Source organism: Dermacentor andersoni, chromosome 9 (assembly GCF_023375885.2).
Source record: "Dermacentor andersoni chromosome 9, qqDerAnde1_hic_scaffold, whole genome shotgun sequence".
NCBI classification, from domain to species: domain Eukaryota; kingdom Metazoa; phylum Arthropoda; class Arachnida; order Ixodida; family Ixodidae; genus Dermacentor; species Dermacentor andersoni.
In genome coordinates, this window is record NC_092822.1 from 30,757,937 (window position 1) to 30,781,892 (window position 23,956).

Below are 23,956 nucleotides of genomic sequence, written 5' to 3' on the forward strand. Positions count from 1 at the left end.
GGCATTCTTCAAAGCGTGGTGCTACTTTACGAAGTTTAAAGGGCTTTAAACCCACAACGGTCCTCAGCGCCACCTGTCGGCCGAGTACAGCATTTATGCAGCACTTGGCGTGACTGCAACGGAGAACGCAGGTACTCCATTATACCGTCTTCAGTCCTTCGATGGACCGAAGGCTCACGGAAGTAACTCCAAAGTACTTGTGCCAGTGATATCACCCTCGAATAAAGATGCACGAGGAAGCGTTGTTGTGAACCATCGTCGTGTTGTGTACAAAGGAAATATAGAGGGATATCATCTCTGCCTGGGAGTCGCTAATCGAAGTAGCCGGCCTCCTTGTACTTGGCGTGCAGACCATCGCCCTCCTTGACGGTGAAGCCCAGCGTGGCATGCCCGTAGTAGTCCGGGTACGCCTCCAGGTTCGCGATGACCGAGGTGAGCAGGTGCGCCCTCTCGACCTGCGTGCCGGGTGCATCGAAGCCCAGCACTGAGAAGTGCACGTGCAAGTGGTAGTACGAGGGCTGGTAGTGCAGGTAGCCACGCAATCGGTGCGAAGGAACGCCGAACTGCAGTGCCAACGCCGCCTGGGCGAGTGAGGAAATAGAGCACGTGTTACACAACTGGCGTGGCATGGCCTCCGGAATTCTTAGCACAACCGCGCTCACCGACAGATATCGGAGGCCGTAATACCGGGCCTTCCATTGTCTTTAACTGTACAGGGTGATATAGGTAAATGAAGGCAATGCACGACCCGGTGTCATGGCCTTCGTGGTGGTGTGGGGTGCCGCGCTCTGTTCCAAGCAGGCCGATCTGCCATCCACATTGTCATAGGCTCTAATATCATCACTTAACTAAACAAACACTTGCAATCCCGTTTCTTTAGACTGGGATGGGAGAAAGGGCCCGGGGTGTCGTAATATCGGTCGATTATTTTTGGCGAATACTTCCCCTTTGCGCGACTAACCTCAGAACCTCAGGACAGGAACTGCTCACTGGTGTCACGCTGTTCCTGTCGATGCACTCGATAAAAGTAGTGTTACCCGACATGAAAATAGACCTGACAAGAGACGTGTCATTTCATTTATTTATTTATTTATTTATTTATTGGCACGTAAGCCGCTTCCGACGACAAAAGTCAATCAGCGCTTAGTGAAAGGGTTGGCTCCGAAAGTGTACTAGCGAGAAAAGTGCTCCTGGACTTCTTAGGGGGGTGGACGCGTCACTTGAACCAAAAGCCGCAAGGTGCAATTAGACAATAGCAGTTGAATGTATCATCAACAATAGCAATTGAATGCATCATCATTTGCGTTTGGGGAAATAATGCAATTTCCCGAACCGAAACAAATCAGCCCCCAGAGACTGACTGACTGTCAGGGACTCCTGAAAATGCGCCGCGCACTACACCGGCGTTCACAATTACTGTCGATCGATGTTGTCGGCTACGCACGTACATGAATATATCCAACAAACACGTTATACCGCAAAAGTGAAACCAATGAGCGAGCCGGGTTGCTCCTCATCGCGCCTCTTATTGCGGGAAAGCCAGCCTTGACGAATACTTTTCAGCGACAAGGCTTGAAAAGCGGCTGCTGAACATCCACATTCTACGCGCTAGAAGCGACGCTAAGCTGAACAACGGATACAAACACGAAGGAACAGGACTTGTATGGTGAAGTGCAGACTAACAATAGGAATTTAAAGAAAGTGAGCAAAAAGAAAAAAAGACGAAAAGACTTGCAGCTGCGTACTGCATTGTGGGTGAAAACAATGGAGACTGTCGATTTTTATATTATACCTTTATGACGGATATACAAACAAAACTTCGCTCCCAGTGAAACTTCGTCATATCGAAGGTTAAAGGTCAATTGCAAGGCAATTTCACTTTGGCCAAAGTGGTTATAAGTGAGTAACATACAGCGTATTATTGAAGCATTCTTGGCAAAGCTGTTGGACTAGTAATCGCCTTACGGCGCTTTATCAGATGCGGTCAGATTCCGGCGGCGAAAGCGTATACGGCGTAAGCGAAAGCGGCGGCTGCGTATGGTGCAGCTGAGCGCGGGTGCGCGAACCTTGTGGTGAAAGCGATATGCCATGAGTTGAGTCCACCGCGTGGGCCCTATCTTGAGAGCAAACTGCGATGGGTACAGAGTCTAGATGCACCGAGTGCTGATAGCGTCGTGTGCGCTGTGTTCTCGCCGCTTAGTTTGCGTTGAAGCGAGAGGCAGCACGAAGGTCGATTCGCTCGCTGCCGCTGCCGCTCTTCTTCACGCCAGCGTTTTGACACCGAATGTCCGTGCTCTTCGAGTGAGATGTGTCTTATGTTCGCCTGTGCGCGCGTGACACCATGCTTGTTAATTTAGTTAGTAAGCGAATGTTTAAGTGTTTATACAGCAGGTAAAACTACTATCCTTACCTCGTATAGCTGTCCAATAATTTGCTATCGCAATCGATGCTTCGTGTTTCGGGCGGAACTGCGACTTCTGTATTTTCTAACATATGTAATACGGGTCACGCAGTTCGCGGCAAACAGCGCACTGCATCATGTTTCCATTGCGAAGCTTGCCCAATCGCTCCTCGCCGGTACGTGCAATACGTTAAAGGCAAGAAGACCGAGTTTAGAGCTTCGTCTTTACGTGTAAGTACATCCTTTTCAAAATAGAAAAGCACGTCGTACAAATAGCCACAGCTTTTGTTTCATTTACCTAACACCTTGGTGGAAGTGCTTGCTGGTGGAGGTGGTGCCTGGAACCATCCTCTTTTTACGCAGTCCAAACTTTCGTTGCATTTGCCCTTTAAACTGCGATAGGCGACGACATGCAAAAATTGACAGTCACTTAAGATCCTTACGTGATTTGAATGCGAAAGCATTATGAGTTGTCTACGTTATCACGTTAAATTAAAGCTCCATCTTAATCAGCGTCGCTGTAACTTGTACCAACCTTAATCCACTTTAACCCACATTAATTCGACTTTGGGAGTGGGCCACGGCGTCCGTCCTACGCCGTAGCTGTTCACCGTGTGATTTCGCAGCGCGTGCAGCAGCAGATGCAGCGCCGCGGGAACGTGACGTCATCACTTGGTCACGTGAGCTTTGGTACCATGGGATGATAACAATAACGGCGCACGTCGGGTTTTCCGCTTTATGGGGCACATAACGCTTTCGCATTACAAAAGAGAAAAAAAAGAAAGGAAGGCTTACGTTGACTTTCTCGTTGACGTTGCGCAGCAGCGGCAGGTGGTTGGGTTTCAGGTCCCTGAGCGACCTGATGCCCCGCTTGTGGCAGATGGCGAGCACATACAGGTTCTCCGGCTGCTTAGTGTCCCACTTCATGTCCGGAAGTAAGATGAAACCCGTTTCCGGGTCCGGGTCCTCGAACAGGATCCGCTCGGACTCCTTCTTGTGCTCGAGGATGTTGTAGACCCACTGGCGCCGAGGGCGGAAAAAGTTTAAAGCGTTGTGTGGCGCGCAACCATGGCCTCCGAAATCGGCGCGCCGCGCTGGCATCAAGACGTTACCATCAGCGTTAATTGAAGCACAAGCCGGATATAATAAGGCCATTTCTTTTTTTACCCACACAGACTACACGAGTGTAGGAAGTCAGCATTTTTTGTTTGGTTTTTCTACTTGGTGTAGAGAAGTGTAGTAGCTTCGCCCACCTACACGAAGCCATTTTTTATAGTCGTAGTGTAGCATGAAAACTACACCTTCTGCACTGTCGTTTCGATGAGTGCACGCAGCAGACGACAAACAAACAGGCTTGCGTTCCAAACGCGTGGCGTCATTTTGTCTGCGAATGTAGGCGTTGATATAGCGACGAGAGCAGAGGAAAGTGACCCAATCTTCCAAGAAGATAAAATTATCTTACTCACAGATGGTGCGGGCTGTTTCAAACTCCGCGCTGTACTATACGCATTGAGAAGCTGTCTTCGTGCACAGCACATCGGCGGTGTATTTCGCTGCAGTTTGTCTAGATTTGTTCATGAAACGGAAGCTCGTACATTGGCGTTCCATTTCAGTCAAGGGCATATACGCAGCCAGTAAGTGCGAAGTCAGGCGAAGTGCGGAGTCAGGCGCTTTTCGTGTTCTGATGCAGAAGACGACTTCATAGCCTCTGTCCGGCATCACACTAGTCTACACGAGCCTGCACGAAGTAAAAGCAAAAAAAAAAAAGCACTAATACGTGATGCACTAATACGCTTTTCTAGCCCTCGAAGAGCTTCCAGCGCATGCAGCCAGCAAAAGCATAGCCTTCGAGATCTGTTCGAGTTGCAGAGAGAGCCGTCGCTGCAGGCGTACATGTAGAGGTAAACTCCAGCGTTTGTTTAACCGTATTAGGATACTGTCATTTTCAAATGGCATTGACAGTCCTGTCACCGGTAGGGTGGATCAGTTTGCTTAGAAATTCATCAATAATTTTAAATAACCAATCAACGGGATGCCGAAACCGAAACTGGTAGCTGCTTCGTGTGACGTCACGATCAGTTGATGACGTCAGATCCTACACAACCATAATGTAAACACGCAGAACGCGTGCTACACTTGCAGTACACGTGGCAACGCCAAAGAAGCGAAGCTGATGGTGTCTCCTGACGACACAGGGAGCTTTTACAGTTTCCGAACTAGATAGCGGCGATTTAAGCGACGATTTCAGCGACAGTGGTGGTGTAGTCTCTGACGTCACAAACGCAGGGTGGCCAGTAAAAAGTCATGAGTCGGGAACGCAACCAATCTTTAAAATTAATTTTCAGGAAAACTAAATGACTTGCAGCCATATTGTTTCCCACAGATAATCAGAGTGTAAAAGAGAGCGTATATTCAAAATCTTACTAAGATCAGCGGACATCAAGAAATCACCGGAGTTGCCCTTTAAAAAACACCCCCTCCGACCAGAATACCTGTTACAAGTAATTGTTTGAAAGAGCCTCCTGTAATCACTTTGTGGCCAGGTTCTAAGCAAGCAGTACTAAAAGAGTATATGTTTTATAATTAGAATTAAGCCACTGCTGCATGTGTACGTCAACCTGGAAACGCGGAACACAATGGGATAGTTTCGGAATTGTTCGCGTTTGAATTTAGGATGCTAGTACATCTGGCAAAAAAAGAAAGCCGAAGTGTAAATCGATAACGCGAAAAGTGACTGTTCCAGCAACTACTGCTACATAATTTATCTATAGCGCCGCAGACTACTGGCTTTTCCTGAAATTTCGGTAACGTCAGCACATAGGTAGCGACGCAATGCGATTAGGCCAACGCACCGCTCCTCTGGAGCCTACAACCTCAGAGAGAGAAAAATTTTAATGATATGCTGAAGATGTCAGCCTGGCAGATCGTCTGGCATGCTACTACTCCAGGTGCTGGACGATAATTATGATATGCACGGTGATTATGTAAACACGCAAACAGCCCATGCAGTCGCAGACCAGAGTGTCGAACCGAAACTTTTCACCGTTCCTGCTTTCCGTTCGGTTCACCGAAAATGGTTCACAGTCCCGGTTCAACTCCGGAGCAAAAAAGCAAAATAACGGTTCAAGTTCATTTGCATAACCGAAGTATAATGACAGGAAGATAGCACATATTTCTTTTTGTACACCTTGACGCTGCTGCTAAGTTGTACTGAAAGATTACCCCTGTTGTTCAAGCCGCACAAAATAATTATGCAGATCCAACACGAATGCTGGAATCTAGGTGATGCGAAGTTTTATTGAGAGAGAGAGAGAGATAGAGAGAGAGAGAGTACACTGAGGAAACGCAGAGTCCTTCAGCCTGCTACTATGCTCAGGGGCAAAGGGAAGAGAAGAAAAAATAGAGGACCGAGGAGTACCGATGACAGGCAGTAGGCAGCAGTTATATACACGTTCATAATCGACAGACTTCAATCTAGGTATGTGTTAACTAAATATCCTAATAGTGTGTTCATGGTGATCAGTGGCCCAGTAACAGTTTTCCACTCAACGGTCTGCTGTTAATTGGCGCTAATGGAGACAACAGTGCCTTCCGTTCAAAGTCATAATGAGGACAAACAACAAGCATTTATGCACCACGACTCAGGTACTTTGTCCGCATCACAGTCTGGCGAGTAGGCGAGTCGGAGGCACGCTAATACTTTCGCGTTAACACAACACCATGTCTGCCCTCTGATGCAATACGCTGAAAAATCACCGAAAGATGGCATGTATTTACAAATGAGGTGGCATAGTTGAGCCATAGGTGAAGGCAATGCATGGATGAAAAGCTCCAGAAAAAGTGGCCAACCTGAACAGAAAAGCGTTATATTTTTTTTCTTGGTTTCGCTCCCGGAGGGAAAAGCAGAAAATAATCATAACGTTTCGATTCGAGCAAAAATAACGCATTTTCCCGGTTTTCGGTTCAGTTCCGGTGCGATACCCTGTCACAGACACAACTCACGAAGATTCCATTTTTAATGCCTGTGTACCTCACGATCAGAATTTTCGTGGCAGTTCAAGGCAGGCTACACAAGCTATGGGAAAATGCAATAGCATGTGTAACTATAATTTGTGACCACTGTTCAAACACTCGAGAAACACAACTCCACAGTTCACACGATTACCAATTTGAAATGTAGTAAAGCTGCCTTATGCGATACTGTCTATACACATGAAGTTTTTATTGATTTTCTTGCTCAGACAACCAAAATGTCCATTTATTAAGCCATAAACCAAATTCGAACAAGAAAGTCATTACCTTGTCCAGCAGGACGCTTTCGAATAACGTGAGTCGTACTTAGCATCTGTGACGGCGGGAGTAAGTTATATAGTTATGCTTCCAAGCACTTTGGCGCTAGCACATGACTTCACTGATTCGTGACACTAATTGTTCTTTATATATACACACACACACACACACATATATATATATATATATATATATATATATATATATATATATATATATATATATATATATATATATATATATATATATATATATGAGTGTGTGTGCGTGCGCGCGTGCGTGTTCGTCATCGCTGAGAGGGTCGCTACCCCTTTATACCACCAGAAATATAACTTCAGGTAAACGTAGCGGCTCAGCGAGGTTTACAGGCGACGACGTGACCGCGCATGAAACTCTCACTTACAAATGACAAAGCCGTTGGCCGACAACGGTTTGCCCAACACTTTTGAAATACGACCGCCCAGAGAGAGGACGAATATCTGCTAGCCGCCTATTCACAAGAACGGAATCCCACCTGCAAAGACAGCTGTTGCGAAGCGATGTACGGTTCTGTCACTTCTTTGTACAGTTTTGGAGTCTCGGTGATCATGTGGTGCGGCTTGAAGAGGTACTTGTCCACATGTTTTTGAGTCGCCGGAAATATGACAGTGGCTGTGAGTCCTACGAGGAAAGGAAGAAAACACTGAAAAGGCGTCTCGACAAGGCGCCCGATAGGGCAACTCACCGTTCAATGCTGCGGTCACTTTGCCTCCGTACGAAGAGTAGATGTCGTTGTGAAAGGTCTCTTCCAGCTTCGTGTCGGCGGTGAAGACGAGTTCGTAATTTTCTCGGCTGAAAGGAGTCTTTTCGACGACGACAACGGCAGCGGTATCGGACAAATCACCGAACGTGCCTTCAACAGCCATAAACTTGGTCCGTGCGTCTTCGCTCAATACGCGGCGCGGCTTGAAATCACTGAAAGACGAAATGTGCTGGAACCCAGCTGCTGCTGTGTCGAGCTTCGCCTTTTTCGCATCATCGCCGATTTCTCCATCGCCGGCAACTCGCTTCGTAGCGAGCGTCGCTTCCGTGGAGCTTGTCGCCGCCATTTTTTAAACAACGCTACTGGAGAAAGCGAAACTGGCCACTAATAAAGTCTGGCTCACGGTCTGGCTACAATTTTTCAAATATGGCGGCCATGACGTTAAAGTGCATGGCTTTCAACATTTGCTTTTATTTCTAGGACGTAACTGTCGCTTTGCGTGAAATATTGACAACATTTGTTCAATAGCAGCCTACGTTTGTAATTATTAAAAAAGCAAACAAAAGTACGAAGTTTATTTTAAGAGTACGAAAGCAATCGAATCCAAAATCAAAGCCACCACTGCACGGAGGAGCAACTGCCGCGTGATTTCAGTCTGTTGCAAGCCTGTTTTGTTTGGTGCATTACACAGCGGTTAATCAGTACCGTGGCTAAGAAACATGCGTTCTGAAAGTTCCTGACGAGAAGAGACGTAGGAAAAACTTACCAGTACCCCCGTCTCATGTTACAGGCCTGGCGCCACAAGATCGTCGGCGCTGTTTTGCGACGGTGCAGCCACTGTTACTACTCCCGCCGCGTGGACTTTCGCGGCACTGCGACAACGGCTTCGTGCACCGGCGGCGATCGCGTGTCGCCGCGAACCATGAAGCTCGATAGCCCACAGTTTCGCGCGCTATTCACGCCCGAAGTGAAGGAGCTTGTGGACATCTTCAAGCGGCATGGCCACGAGCTGCGCATCGCCGGCGGCGCCGTCCGAGACCTGCTCATGCACAAGCAGCCGCACGACCTGGACTTCGCCACAACCGCGACGCCGACCGAGATGAAAGAGATGTTCGACAACGAAGGTGTGCGCATGATCAACAGCCGAGGAGAAAAGCACGGCACCATAACGGCGCGCATCAACGACAAGACAAACTTCGAGGTCACGACTCTGCGCGTGGACGTGGTGACGGACGGTCGTCACGCCGAGGTCGAGTTCACCACCGACTGGCACACGGACGCCAACAGGCGCGACCTCACGGTCAACGCGCTCTTCCTGGGCCTCGACGGCACGGTCTACGACTACTTCCACGGCCTCGAAGACCTGGAGAAGAGGCGCGTAGCGTTCGTCGGCGACCCCGCGCGGCGAATACAGGAGGACTACCTGAGGATACTGCGCTACTTCCGCTTCTACGGACGCATAGCCGTGGAGCCGGACAGTCACGAACCGGAGACGCTGACCGCGATCCGAGAGAACGTCGGCGGTCTCGCGCGCATATCGGGCGAGCGGTTGTGGACGGAGCTCAAGAAGATACTAGTCGGCAACTTCAGCAAGGAGCTCGTGTGTCGTATCGTCGACGTGGGCGCGGCGCCCTTCCTGGGCCTACCGGACTCCCCGGACTTGCACGAGTTCTGCAAGGTCTGCGACGCGTCGAGACCGCTCGAGCCGCAGCCCACAACCCTCCTGTCGGCTCTGCTGCAGAACGAGTCGGAGGTTATGAACATGCACAACCGCTTAAGGCTGTCCGCGTACGAACGCGACTTGGCTCTGTTCGTAGTCGCTCACAGGGAGGACAAGAAGTCGTTCGAGGACCGCTTGAAACCCTTTCAGGCGCTGCTGTTCACTACCAAGGGCAAGGTCGGAGACGTCCAGGAGTGGATCTGCGAGGTGCTCAAGTACCGCGCGGACGCCGAGCTTTTGGAACGATTCAGGTGTTGGGATGTACCCAAGTTTCCCGTGAACGGCAACATGCTCCTCGAGCGGGGCCTCAGGAGTGGGCCCAGGTTTGCGACGGTGCTGGCCAGGCTGAAAGAGATGTGGTTCGACAGCGACTTCACGATGACTGCGGAACAGCTGCTCGAGAAGCTCCCGGACATTCTCGCCGAAGTCAAAACGAGTAAATCGAAAAAAGCTTGAACATTTTCAAGCTGGAAGGTTGTAGGCGAGGCCACAAAACATGCTGTAGGAAGCGGGCCATGGTCAGAGGCCACCTAAATATGCAGTTGTGGAGCAGCTTCCGAGTTCAGAGTGATCGGGCTTTCCCTCACAGATATTGAAGTAAAGAAAGCATCATGTAGTGCGTTTGTCAGTAGAGATAAGTTGCTTGCGGTACATTCACTGCAGCAACACGCTTCTCACCATCTGAGGCAGGAATCAAGCTGAAACATAAGCAGTTCACGAGCACGCTACAAATGCTGCCCCCAAAGAGCTTCTCGAGAAGTTTCCAGACATCTTGTCAAAGGTCGAAGCAACACGGAGGGAATGGCACGACATCTCGTGCATTTTTTTTTTTTTCACGGTTTCACAGAAAAACTCATCACAAGAGACGTGCTGTAGAGACACTAGCTTTATTCCATGCCAGTTCGCACAAATCATTTGCAAGCTCTAAACCAGCCGCGCACACCACTCAGAATGACTGGAAAAAAAGGTTGCGTGCAGTGGCATGCCATACCATTGCTTCCTTCCTCAAAACTTATCTTTCCTAGTCCCAAAGACTATCCCCTTCAATAAAACTACGCATTCCTCCTGTAAGCTCTCCTTCATTGAGCGCTCTATAACCTGTACACAAGCCTAGGCTTGGCTGCTGTCTCTTCGGGACGCAGCCGTCGCAAGAACGAACTCCCGAGAACATGGCAATAAATAAGCGAGCATCACCGTAAAACACTGCAACAACTTCTCTTTCTCTCATAAAGATAGGCACACTATGCATTGTACTTCAAGATGGATAAAGGGACCAGGAGTAGTGGTGGGGGAGGGGGGAAGTGGTCTGAAAGTATGCCACACCTCAGGAAAACAGTGATCACAAAACGAAGATTAGTATTACGGCCTCACTTCGTTAAGAGAGGCATGCAGTGGAATACTGGGCTGGGCTGCACGCACGCACACACACAAAACACGAAGGGAGCCGTAGTTAAATGTTTATTGTGCATCTGACTTATCTGTCATGTCGGGTGTGTCGTAAATCTCTCAAAAAATCTAGTTTATCTTACTCTAGTAAGCTGCTGCTTTCTTTTATTTTCTTTTTAATTCTCAGCCTTTGGTGCAAGAAACGTGGGGAGGGGGGGGGGGGGGGAGCAATAACTGGACATCTCTTCGCTAGTCATGATTGATATAATGTGAAGAAAAAAACAAGCAGGCCCTGCAATGAGTAAGAAAAAAAAATGAAGCTAACGGCTCGATGAAGTCAAGATTTCTTCGCAAGTATGTCATAGAAGAAGAGCTATCTTGAAACAATTCTCAACAAGAAAATGCAAAAACGAAAAAAATACCCCCAAACTTTCTTTTTTTTTCGTTTTCTTTCTGTGCAAAGAAACAAAATGGGGAAGGGGACTGCCGCGGGCTCTTGAGCACGGCGAGTGGAGTAGTAGTAGTAGTAATAATATATCTCTTTTGTCTAAATTTGCCTAGCACCCATTGGAGGGGCGACAAAGCAATAGAACAAAAACAAATCACAGCATAGTTTTCGGGCGATGCAGGCACGCGTGTGCACGATTTTGGCGGTCGCCCCTTAAAAAAAAAGTGTCGCCCGATTTGTGGCGGTTCTGGAAGGACTAATAAAGTGGGCGATGTTGAGGACCGTAAAGAAGTGCATTTTTGTGCGTTCCCCCTTTTCTCTCTCTTTTTTTTTTAGAGGGACCGGTCAGGGCATAGGGCGCAGAGCTGCCGCATCGACAGCCGGTGGTGGGTGGGACAAGTCTTCAGTTTAAGAGGATGTCAATGTCACTCCAGTCAGAGTCCGAATCTTCGGTCTCCGAGAGGATCTCGAACACATCTTCCAAGTTGAAAGGCGCGAACATGTGACTGTCGGCGACGTCGAGGAAGTCCCACAGGTAGAGGCGCTGGAATAGAGGAAAGATGCAACACACTTGTTGAAATCTATGTTAAGCAGAACTTTCCTGAATTGTTTAAGGTACCATACTTACTGCATTATAACAAGCATGTTATTTTCTGCGATATTTCATGAAACAAATGACGTGCGTGGTATAATTAAGTACATAACAGTTTCCACCGCAATGCTGAAGAAAACTATGGCCTTTGTTTTCTCCAGTAGTAACCAATCTTTTACCACCAAACTGACCAAAATAGAACTTTGGAAGAATGCTTTATTGGTCTCAACTGATTTACTGCCTCTGTTAGTGTCCTTTTATGTGCTATTGCTGAAGTTTAAAACAATTAGTCGGCTTGATGTGGTTGCAGTTTGAGCAACTGCTCTGGCAGCGCCTTACAACTTCAATGGAACTCGATAGACGCATACTTCCTCATACACAGCAGGCAACACAACAGAAGCTGTGCAAGTACAGTGAAATCCTGAAAATTCGAAACGTTTTCATTCAATTTGCTCTGCTGTCCCAGCAAAGTTGTATGTATCTGAATTTAAACAAAAAGAAATAAAACACTGTCGTGAATTCGAACTCCCGAAACCACACTATCAATTCGTAAAACTAAATTTCTTGCACCCATGGACCGCCTTTCAGGCAAGCCAAAGGCAAACGTTTGACGTGTCACTAGCTACTGTAATGTCGCGTGCTGTAAAAATGACAAGAAAAGATGTGCGGGGAGCCCGAGGCCAAATTAGAACTAGCAGAGCATGGAACCCTTCCCACCTTGGTTTTAGGACCCACGTCTCCCCTTAAGAGGAGCAGAAATAAAAGGTCACTTTCGCCCGAAAGGCACGGCAATGCTAGCAGTAGCAAAGCATTGGACAACTAGATGAAGTTAGAGTCGTAGTTTAATTGGCCATATAAATTGCAGTAAACATTCACTTAGTAATTAAATTAACTAGCATTGCATCACGCACGTACAGGAAAACATGACCTGATCTCACTCGATGACTGTGGGCACCAGCTGTCGCGATGCTAATATGATGAATGCCGACCTTGGAGGGCGAACACTGTGGGCTGCCTCTCACTGACACATGTCCGACACTTGAGGTTATGCGAGCTCCAATACTAGGCATGCGGGAAGACGACGCATGTAACGTGACCAGCCATCTCGGCTCGCCCAAGCTTTGCACCCGCCACAGATTACCTCTAGCACACGACGCGTGGCCTGTGTGGACAGCCTTTTGCAGCCAGGGATGGGGTAGGGGAAGAAGAAACTTGCCCTCACCTGCCCCCGTGACTTGGCTTACCGAGGCATGGCTCGATTGGATCGCACTCGGCAAGCCAACATGCCAGTCCCACATAACCTCAATGACACAGTTGCATATTCACGCCAGTGCAGAGCACATGTGATTTAGTCTCGCACATGCCTCGAACCAGCACAGCAAGATACTGATGCGCCATAAAAATCAGCAGGAAACCTTTTGCTGGCCTGTCACGGGCACTTCTTCGTGTTTCTTTTAACATATACTTGATCACTTCTTTTGTTCAACGATATCTGTGTGTATGCTTAAACAAATATTACATGTAACAAACATACTTTAGTGAGCGATGAGAGATTGTTAAGATGAGGTTCAACTGCTTTTCACGTGCAAGATTTTTTTCCTTTGCTGCAAATGAGAGAAGTCTTGAGCATTACCAGCATTGCCTGCTTTGAATGAAATGGAGCGTAATGTAAAACAGCACGTGTCTTGCAACTATATTTTCCAATTTACCTCCATGATCTCGAGGTCACCGTTGTGGTTTTGCCTGCGCCGCGGCCGTGGAGGTGGCATGACGGCTTTTCTTCCGTCTGGGTACATGTGCTTGTAGAAGCAGGCGCCCGCAAACGGACATTCCCCCCGGCCCTCCTGGAAGTACCGACATGGCTTCGCACTGCAAGGGATGGGGAAAAGAAAGAATTGGAAGCACGGGGTTTAGTCAAGCGTCTACTTGCAAAAAAACAAAAAAAGACGACCAACGAGCCCAGCTCATCCAGCAGTTTTGTATTCTTCAAGCAGCCCTAAGATGATTTGGGTTCGTCCATTGCTCTGTACTTGTAAAGATTCGTACAGGTTTTAGAGGAAAATTACAGAGCATTCAGACTTTCAAGGCCACGTCAAAGCTTACTGCAAAGTGCAGCGGGGCACCCAGTTATTTACTACCATAACACCTACAAAATACTACACCAAAATTACTTGCACAACAAACACACTTTTTTTTCCTGCATTATATGTGCAAAATTTTACCCCGTTCACGATGCGGGGTAAAATTTTGAGCCACTTTTTTTCCCCGGCCACCTCTAAAAATGTCCCAGTTTCGCCCAAAAGGCAAACCGTCGATTGCAATTGCAAATTGGTAGACAGCTATACGAAGTATGGATAGCAGTTTCATCAGCTGTATAAATTTGCAAGCATTCGCTTACTATGTAATAAGCATGGTGTCAGCAAGCACAGGCAAACATGAACAGATCATACTTGATGACCGCAGACACTCGCGCGATGTCTAAGCATAGGCACGAGGAAGTACGCCAAAAGCAGCGCATGAATTTACCTTCGTGCGGCCTCTCACTTCAACATGAACTGAACACCAAGAACATACAGCACGCACAAAGCTACGAACCGCAGATGCAGCTATGGACAAGAACGGAACCGAGAGCGGCGCTGCTGCGACGGCGTTGAGAGCGCCGCATGTGAAGCAAAATTCTATTAGCGGGTGGTACTCCGCTCCCATCTCTTGTTCGCACCGCCTTGATTGCCTCCTGCACTGCGCGTGTTTGGGCACGTTTCGTGCCGCGCGCAGTGTGTGCCTACGTGTGTGCGCGTGGACATTTCATTCGAAGGGCGATGTACAGTCTGTTTCACATTTAGGGGAAAACTCGGAGCACATTGCAGCGCGATGCGGCGAGCGCTTGAGTCAGGCGGCGGCAGCAGCTCGCGCAGGTGCTCGAGGGGCGGGATCTTGAACGGCGTCGTCTGCTACGGCGGCGCGCGCTGGCCGCATTGTCGGGAAACCTTCTACTGTCAGTTGCAGGGCACCGATTTCATCGTTACTGCGTGAAATTAGCCGGTATTCTTTAATAAGTGTTGTGCGACGCCCACTGATATGCCTCGAAGGTAAGTTCATCGCTGCAGGGCAGTCCTAGACGACGTAGTGATTCCATACATTCTTGACGGCCCGTTTTTGGAAGGCGACTCTATATGCTAACGCGATAGGTCACCGATCCGCACTGCTCGTGTTGTGCAAGAGCTGCTGGAAGAGCGCGCAGTCACTCTTTTGGAGTGGTCGCCTCAATCCCCAGGTGCCAACATCATTTAAGATGTCTGGGGCTCGTTGAAAGTATCGCTGCTGCACCATCCCCTCTATCAGTTGCCCGAGGGTAGGCTTCGATCCACCATCGTCAGTGACCGAGACGTGCTGCGAATGAACACATCCCTGATCAAGTCATTCTACACTTCACTGCCTTCCAGGATGAGCGCTGTCATCGCTGCCGCTGGGGACATGACGAGATACTAACTGAAGTTCCGAGCACGACGTGTCCAATTCCCTGCCGGCGGGCAGGGTCTGTCTGGTTTAGTGAATAATTGTCAAGAAAAATCACTTCCAGCTCATTGTCTTAACCTAAAACATTCCTTTAATCGTATCCGTTTGTTTCATCGTGTTCGACCCCCATAGTTATCATTGTTGAGTGCTTTGTTTTCCTTTTGAGTCAAACAAAGACTGAGCACATTGTGCGCACATCTTGGTGTGTCTTGTCGTTGCTTATTACGGAGCACACACAGTGAAGAAATATACATGCATGCGCTCAGTAACCCGCCCTTTCGAAAGAACAAACGAAGCATGCTGTCAAAAGAAGTTTGTGGAACTCCATTATCGCCAATGAAGGCTCAGAGTTTGGTGACGCAAAACGTTTAGTAAAGAATATCAGCTCAGTTCCCGCAGTACCGGTGAAATCGGTGCACTGCCCCTGATAGTAGCACGCTTCCTGACAATGCGACCAGCGTGCACCGCCGTAGCAGACGACGCAGATCACGACTCCGCCCCTTGAGCGTCTGCGCCTGCTCGAGCTGCTGTCGCCGCACGACCGCATCGCAATGCAATACGTTCCAAGTTTTCCCCTAAGTGTGAAACAGACTGTACACGCTTCTATTTGCCTTTAAGAAGATCGGTACGCTTGACAATCATTTTTATGGCTGCAATGCGGCGAAAGGGCAGCGTCTGCTTAACCATGTAAGTGACGCCGAGCAGGTACAGTCGCCGACCGTTTATTCGGACCTCACGGGGACTGTGGAAATGTCCGAATAAACAGGTGTACGAAAAAGCGGCTAAAGAAAAAAAAAATGAAATCCTTTATTTCCACGCACTTATTCGGGCTCTGCAGTAGGCTTGAAGAAATCGTGAGTGCGCCGTTGCACGCTGTTCCGTTTACGCGCAATCAGATAAGCCTGAATCTCGGAGAGGGTCGAACGGTCACTATAGGCGGCTGAAAGCACAGCCACTGCTTGTGCACGCTCCGCATGCGCCGGAAGCATAGCACATGGTGCGTCATCTTCCGACTCAGAGTCATCGTCCGGCGGTGCAGCAGAAGCCTGACGAATGATGTCGCCGTCGTCGAGTTCTGCGCATGTCAGTACAGCAGTGTCAGCACCTGTGAAACTGTCATATGAGACGGTGTCCGGAATCGCAATGCAACCACTGCGCAGGTTTCAGCAGAACATTTTCCGCGTCAGTAGGGAGCACATCGGAAGGCGACAAATCTTAGGCCTCCCGGCACCCGCTTGTCGGCATTCCCCAGCGCAGTCTACGCGGGGCACTGTCGGCACCATTCGACACTTGACGCGATGTTTCCGTACGCCGCGTTGGATCACCAAAACCTCGACACACCACACAAAGCAAACACCACCGTGCCGACACCAGTCGCACTAACGAAAAACGTGGCCTGCTCGCAGTGTCGCGTGCGAAAGAAACAAACCAGTGCTGGATTGTCTTGAATGGCTTACTAAGCTGCAACCGGAACTGCTGTACGGCCACTCTATCGAACCAGGCAGAAACGATGATGATGAGCGGGGATTTCCAATAGCGCCACTTCGTGGGACAGCAAGGAGGCTCCGTTCAAAACAAAAATGGCGTTCAGCAAGTCGAACTATGCGCCGGTCAGAGTCGGTGCATGATGCCCTCGATCGAGTTGGCTCAAGGAGTGTCCGAAAAATTAGACGAGAGGTTGCAAGGTGTCCGAACTTTCGGCAGTTGTTATACATTATGGTCTATGGGGAAAATGGCGGTGCCGCGAAGCTGACCGAATAATCGGGCATGTCCGAATTTTTGGAGTCTGGAAAATCGGTCGGCTACTGTAATTGGAAACGACATCGTATGTGCCGCCGGAAAAATCGTCAGCACATACGATGCGGCACGTACATACGGCACATACGAGCTAAAGTCATTTTTGCAGTTTCTCACAATATGTTTGCTACAAATCCGTGTTGTCTCTGATGGCGACAATGGACTTCCATCGACACTGCGGAAATAAAATATATCGCTGCATAGCACAAGTACGACATGCGCAAACAACTTTATCTAGTATGTCCCCTACAATATGGAATAGAGGCACCAATGTAGACAGCTTGGCCATTTTTTAACAGTGCTCAAGAGACGGAAGTTGAAAGTATTAGTAATCATTCCTGCTTCACTGCTTCAGCAATGTTGGCGCGACCAAGACGCGGGCGTGTATCGTCCGATAACTCGATCGATCGGTGCAGTGGTGAAGCGGGAATGAACTCCGGTCATGTTCAATGCATCGTGCACATATTCAATTTCTTGGCACGCGTGAACTTCGGCCACTGCTAGCGCATACAACAGAAATGGTTTCCATTCTTGGGCAGCGCACATACAAATGAAACACGAGAAAGAAGACAGGACAAGCGCTCGCCGAACAACTTAACGTTTTTATATGAATAAAAGGATTATGTACCGCGTAATTATTAAATTCATGTAGGTTACATATAAAAACCGTCATAAACTCAGGAGTGATCAATGAACGAGCTCGCTTCGTTAGCCAGTTGTTTACTTCGCTCGGCGGACCGCAGTAATCCATGTCTGTCGTCTGCTTTTTTCGTACCATTTTCTTGTGAATTGGCAGAGTTTCAATGGTGGCATCAACCCTTTCATGTTTACATTGCTGTCGTGCCAGTTAACAACACGATAATAATTTCCGGTCATCCGAAGAGGCGCCGTCACAAACAAGAGACGTTTCGCGTGCAGCATGAACTGAACGCGGGCGCGACCGCTAAGGGAAGCAGCGGCGGAAACCTACACCCGCTGGAGATGAAATCGTTCCGCCAGGGGAGAAACGAGCGCTGGCGTCTAGGATGACACTTGGCGTGCGGTCGTCCACACTCTGCCCCCAACGAATATAGCTCTCAAGATAGTCACACGACCGCGCGTAGTGGTCGCGTGGCTGAAGTGTGCCTGGTTGTTTTTTTACAAGCAAAAACAAAAGCCGGCGAAATATGAAACGGATGCGCACTGCTATTCACGCGCCTCCAAGCAAACTTTGATAGACATACGGCTGGATGTTTATCACCGCATCGTACAAGGCTTCGTCGTGTAGGATGGCTCGAAAGGCTTCGCGACCTAACTAGCGTGGTGCGATAAACGTCGGCATCTGTGGACGCAAGAATATTGTGCGCAATCGTGAGGCACTCGGGATAGCTTTAACCTTCGCGTATCATGAAACAGAGCTGCAAAAGAAATTCAACTAATGATAAAGAAAAACTGTGCGCAATAGAGCACGAAAAAAGACAGCTCTCAGAAGAACAGGAAAGGGCTACTCGGGAGTTTATTTCAATAAAAAATAAACGAAAAGCATGTAAGGCAACTCAGTCACTCACAAAGAAACATCCAAAGATGCAACTGGTTTAACCATTTACCGTTTCTGTCCTTGAACCTATTTCTATCTTTGTCGCAAACCTTTTTTTTTTTGTGTGTAAGGATAGGGTGACACCACAAAGGCGCGTTAAACAGTCACATTTTACACCAGTTTCGAGCAGTTATTTTCCACTGCCACTCATAGCACGTGCTCAAACAGGTCACCGTCTCAAGCAATACAGTACTTGCTTCTTTCCAACACTTGTGCTGTTGCAGTTTTGACCAACGACCTTGGAATCTCGTAACAGACTCCGCTCATTTTTACCTCAGGGGCGTGCGGTGGGGAAGTTTTGATGCTATACACGCGATTTCTCACATAGCCCCCACAAGAAGTCCAGCGGTATCATGTCCGGCGACCTTGCAGGCCAGGGTACAGGTCCGTGCCGGCCAATCCACTGTCCAGGAAGAAGCTTGTCGAGCCACGCTCGAGACTGACAGCTACAATGGCGCGGGAGCACCATTGTGTTGGAACCAGATGTTCCGAAGGCGCACGAGTGGAACGCTGCAAGACGTAGTTCACGGGGCCCTCGAGGATGTCATTGACGTAGCGTTGCGTCGTTAGTGTGTTGGCAAAAGAGATGGGTCCAATGATGATGTCATCAAAAATACCGCACCATACATTAAACGACCACTGGTATTGGTGCCGTGTTTGTGCCAGCCAGTGCGGATTCCTGTCACTCCAGCAGTGCGCATTGTGAAGATTAACGTGTGCGTTTCTGGATAAATTAGCCTCATCCGTCCAAAGCAGGCGAGTGAGAAAGTCCGGTTCTTCACATTTTGTGAAAATCCAATTGGCCAAGTCAAGTCTATTTTCATAATCTCGGTCTTCAAGTTTTTGATGAAGATGTACATGGTACGAGTGCATGTGGCCCTTTTTTAAATATCCACCACACTGATGACCTTGAGGTTCCTGCCTCTTCACTAGCATTGCGCATACTACCGTGAGGGTTAGCAGCAAAGATTGCTAAAACATCCGCTTCCGCTTCTTGAACTACCGTCGCAGTCCTGTGTCGCTTTCTTGTGAAGCTACCCGTCTCGCAAAGGACTGTGCGTTCTAAGTATTGTTGGCGGACCAGGGCGTCCTCCACACTGCCGCATCCGGAATAACTTGGCTGCCTTCCTCTTGTCGCCGTGCGCCGCCCCCGGCGCCAGGGTAATTTTAGCCTTCTGATCATTCGTGAAGGGCACAACAGTCTTCTTGAAGAGCAGGTCACTGGGGTGGTACTGTCGGGATCTCCAATAATTATCTACGCCCCGACACATCAAGCAAAACTGATTCACGTAATCGACAACGGCACATGCTGGCTGTACAGATCTGCCAAAAAGCATTAGAGGGGCATAGCCCGCGCGCAAGGTTTGTTTCTATTGCCGAAGGGAACAAAAGGAACCCAAGTTCCGGGCACGCCTATCTACAGAACAAGATGAGTGCGCAGAATTACAGTCCCAAGTGTGCCATCTCAGTTTGCCGGCTTCACAATCCCCCCACCTCCCCCCACTATGGCTCCGCTACGCTCATCAATGAGTCAGTGACGTGTTCTCACGATGCCACAACCATTACATAGCATGAAGCCCTGTATCAAGCTGCCACCGCTAGTAAAGCCACGTATCCGTGGCTATTCACTTGGGAGCGCTTCAGTAGCAGCGTGTGAACATGTATCTGTTTCGTATTTTTAATGTTTCGCATGCTTTCGTTTTTTCTTGGAAAAACCAACGAGGCAGAGCTGAGCACGAAACAAATGTATGATTCGGATGTTATTTCAGGTGTCCTACAACTTTGTAATTGATATGTTTGATATTCAAGCAATAATTAAAAATTCACTATTTACAAGCAATTAATTATACTTTGTGATGAAAAAATACTGGCTGTAAGTACACATGACTACAGCTACTATGCGATCAGTACGATTTCTCTAGAGCTCCTGGTTTTCTTCTTTTTTTTTTTTCAATCTTGGTCCAAGTTAACTGGGACACCCGGTATATGAAAACAGTGGTATACCATTGTTTCTAGAATGGGCAAGTTTGCCGGATGCATGCTGATCCGTCACAGAAAGCGGTAAACATATCTTAGACTATTACTCAAGAAATTTCAACGGTTTTCGAGGAAAGAAAAACGAATTCCAGGACTTTTCAAGGGCCTTGAAGACATACTTTTCAATTTTAAGGGTCTTCAAGGGCCTGTGTAAACCCCGACTGTAAACAATACCAGATGGTGCAAGAAGTGAAGAGTTAAGTTGTGAACATGCTTTCTTTTTTCTTTTTTGCATTGCCTGTCTTGCATTTAAAAATGCCATCCGCCATATAACGTGCGAACACTTACTTCAAGTAATGTTGAAAAGAAAAAAACATGCAGCAGACTGAGAGCTCAGCTTCAAGCGAAAATTTTTAACTGGACCCAGACAACAGTGGCGAGTCACGGTTGAAATAACTCAGTTTGAATAGCCCACACGTGTGCAGTGAAGCCCATGTTCATTACGGAGTAAATTTGATTTTCTAATAAATTCTGATGCAAAGCTTTGTGCCTTGACAACAATGACAATCCAGAGAAAGACAGTCGCCAGCAAGAAGTACAACAATGTAAGCAGGACAGTAGTACACAGTAATCCGTAGTACTAGTAAGTGGCAGTACTTAGCAGCAATGAACAGCAACACGTCAGGTTGAGAATGGAAGCCAAAAAGAAAAAAAAAAAAGGCTGACAAGGCTTTGCATTCAAATTACCCAAAACATCAAGTTCTGGCAGAAATTTGTCACAATATACACAATGTATGGATCGCATTGGACATTCAGCTAAATCAGCAACTTCAGACTGCAGGGATTCTCATTCTCAGACTCACCTCATAGCGGATTTGTAGTCTGCTATTAATTTGTCCTTCTCATCCCCCATGTCCACCCAAAAGCTGCTTGGTGTCACAAAGTCCGACGGAACTCGACATTCTGGACATGCCCTAGAGGAAACGAAGAATAAAGAATTGGGTTAGTACAATTGAACCCTCGTAACATTATTCAAGTGACATGAAAATTCCATTGTTATAACCGCAATGCATGAAAAAATCGAAATAGGGGAATGGAGCTGTTGTGAGAAACTATAATCCAGTGCCCCTCCCCACCACCTTCCTCCCCATCAGCTGCTGATCGCCTCGGCTCATTTAAGGGGAAACATGGGTTCTAAAATGTATTTCTTTATTTTTGGTTCAATCTGAACTAAACTGTTTTGATCAGTTTTTCATGCCAATTTAAGATACAGTCAACGAATGAATTTTCGGACAGGCCTGATATTTCGGACGTCTTCGCAGCACCGCCACGAGCCCCATAGAATCAATGTATAAGGACATCTGAAGTTTCGGACGCTCGAACCCCCCGCCATCCAATTTCCCGGACTTTTTGACGCGACGGAAGGTCCTTTGACTCCTCGCGTAGCGCCCTTGCGCAGGAAATCGACTTGCAGCCGAAGCATATCACCGCTTTAAACCACAACTAGCCAAATCTAGCCGTCACACATCGATTTGGTCTGGCCACGCTGGCTCTGTTCATCGCAGCACTTCCGCTTCTGCCTCCGGCGGAGTTTCCGGAGCGGCGCCATTTCATTTGTTTGCGTAGGCCACGTTTTGGCTAGCGTGGTGTGTGGTTGTGCTGTTGTGTCAAGTGTGCTCTGCAACACTAGGCCTAGGTGCTTCGACGCTCGTCTACGAACTACACTGTTCGCAACTTGAGGATTTCGCTTGCCTTCGATGGCCCCCACTCAGTCTTCGTCGTCCTCGCCAATGGCATCGAAGCGCTGAAAGCAGTACCGTTGGTTAACGATGGAGAAGAAAGCCGCCATTATTAAGCAAGTCGTGAGCGGCCCATCGCAGGCTGACGTGAGCAAGGAGTTCGGCATGGAGCAAGGAGTCAGGTTGTGGGGGAGTTGGAAAACTCCGATGTTGAAAATGAGGAGCCAATGCCTGCACCGCCTACAAGCGCCGAGTTGACGCGAGCACTGTTGACTCTTTCATCGGTGTACAGTGCTGACATGACCCTTGCTCAGATTGAGGTGAATATGATCGCATGCAACCGGAACGCCGTCCAAACAACCATCAACAAGTTCAAGCCACTGCAACAATAAAACCGGCTGCCCGACGATGCACATGTACATAATAAACCGGCAGTCGGCTGCATGCATACAGAGTTTCTGAATGCGTTTTTTTATAGCAACTTCACTGATGCTTTGGCAGGGTTTCGGAAACCTCGTACTTCGCCCTTTACTTCTAGATCAGAGAAAAAAAAAAAAGAAAAAGTGAGTTTTTTGCATGCATTCATTTTTTTCGGACTGCCTGAATTAATTCTGACATTTTTACGTTCCCTAGAGGGTCCAAAAAATCGGTCGTTGACTGTATATAATTCGTTTCAATAAGTATTAAAGTCTAAAAATAAACTTAATGGGTACATCTTAGTGGTGTTTTTGACAATTTCGCATTGCTAAACACAAAAAGTAAGTGCATGACCCTAATGTCAAAGACTTGCTCTAGGGGGTGATGCTATATTTATTTGTTTGAAAGCATCCTAAAAAAAGGAAAGACAAACATTTACTGTGAACATCTTTTCTTATTTTCACTCTATTATTTTTTATAGTAATTTACAAAATGATGCTAGGGTGACAGAAATAGCATCACACCCCAGGCCATTTCAATAGGAAGACATTGATACCAAACTTATTGTCACTCAACAACATCACAGAAAAAAGCCCTGTAAAGGCTGCAGCGTGTAAAAACGAACTTAGAAAAACGCATTTGATGTTTAGACAGCTCTAACTTTTTCTAGAATGCAGCTACAGCAGTAATTAACGACGGGTTTGGCCAAACCAAATGTACGACTGCAACCTCCTAGAAAACTGGGAAAAGCTTGTTATAAAGCCATGTACTGACCCTAAACCAGCATGAACAACTACATTTACCACTTCATGTGCCAGTTCCAGTGGCCTGCAAGCTAAATGAACACCAGAATTTGATAATAAAAGTAGCCTTTTCATAGGCAAACAAACTTGCACAAAGTTCAAGTCAAAAACGTGCATGGAATATTCACTGAATGACCTAAATTGATTATTGTCATGCATCAGGATGCCAAGGCTGTATGCAGGGTCCTTTGCCGGCTTGTGCCGTTTTGCAATTCTGGCGTTGGTAGCACTGTCTGGATGCTCCTTTTCCTCCTTCCAAACCTTTTGCGACTACCAGCTTAAACTTCCGCTCTGCCATGCACTGTGATGCCACCAAGATCGCTGCAGTCGTCACACGCTCGGCCGACTCACCCACTGAATACTGAACAGTATGCCGTATCAACACAGTCTTGGATGCCACTGGACGAGCCGGCTGACGATCCGATGACATCAACCTGCAGCTAGGCCCAGTAGAAGCAATGGCATCGGTCGAATGTGCCACTTTGGACGCAAGAGGTGACACGGCTGTTCTGTTCGTGTCGGACGTTCAGGCAGCACGCCGTCATCAGTGAT

General features: G+C 47.9%; 3 protein-coding genes across 4 annotated transcripts in view; 1 reads left to right on the forward strand and 2 right to left on the reverse strand.

Annotated features, from left to right (window-relative positions):
• Positions 1 to 242: 242 nt before the first annotated feature.
• Dcps (Decapping enzyme, scavenger) lies at positions 243 to 7,806 on the reverse strand. The gene is made up of 4 exons (XM_050175206.3): positions 7,416 to 7,806; positions 7,206 to 7,351; positions 3,197 to 3,421; positions 243 to 581 (listed from the first exon to the last, which is right to left on the reverse strand). Exons 1-4 carry the CDS (start codon positions 7,777 to 7,779, stop codon positions 312 to 314), a joined length of 1,005 nt encoding a protein of 334 aa, XP_050031163.2. The 5' UTR covers positions 7,780 to 7,806; the 3' UTR covers positions 243 to 311.
• A 230-nt stretch (positions 7,807 to 8,036) lies between these two features.
• LOC126527385 (CCA tRNA nucleotidyltransferase 1, mitochondrial) lies at positions 8,037 to 10,224 on the forward strand. The gene has a single exon (XM_050175199.3). The coding sequence runs from the start codon at positions 8,215 to 8,217 to the stop codon at positions 9,607 to 9,609; it is 1,395 nt and encodes a 464-aa protein (XP_050031156.2). The 5' UTR covers positions 8,037 to 8,214; the 3' UTR covers positions 9,610 to 10,224.
• A 742-nt stretch (positions 10,225 to 10,966) lies between these two features.
• The window catches only part of LOC126527386 (E3 ubiquitin-protein ligase makorin-1-like), a 31,922-nt gene continuing 18,932 nt past the window's right edge, over positions 10,967 to 23,956 (reverse strand). For both annotated transcript variants that reach the window (XM_050175201.3, XM_050175200.3), the window contains 3 exons: positions 21,309 to 21,419; positions 13,289 to 13,448; positions 10,967 to 11,531 (listed from right to left, as the gene is read on the reverse strand). In XM_050175201.3, coding sequence (XP_050031158.1) covers positions 11,391 to 11,531; positions 13,289 to 13,448; positions 21,309 to 21,419 — 412 coding nt within the window. In that variant the 3' untranslated portion in view covers positions 10,967 to 11,390. The remainder of the gene's footprint in view (positions 11,532 to 13,288; positions 13,449 to 21,308; positions 21,420 to 23,956) is intronic.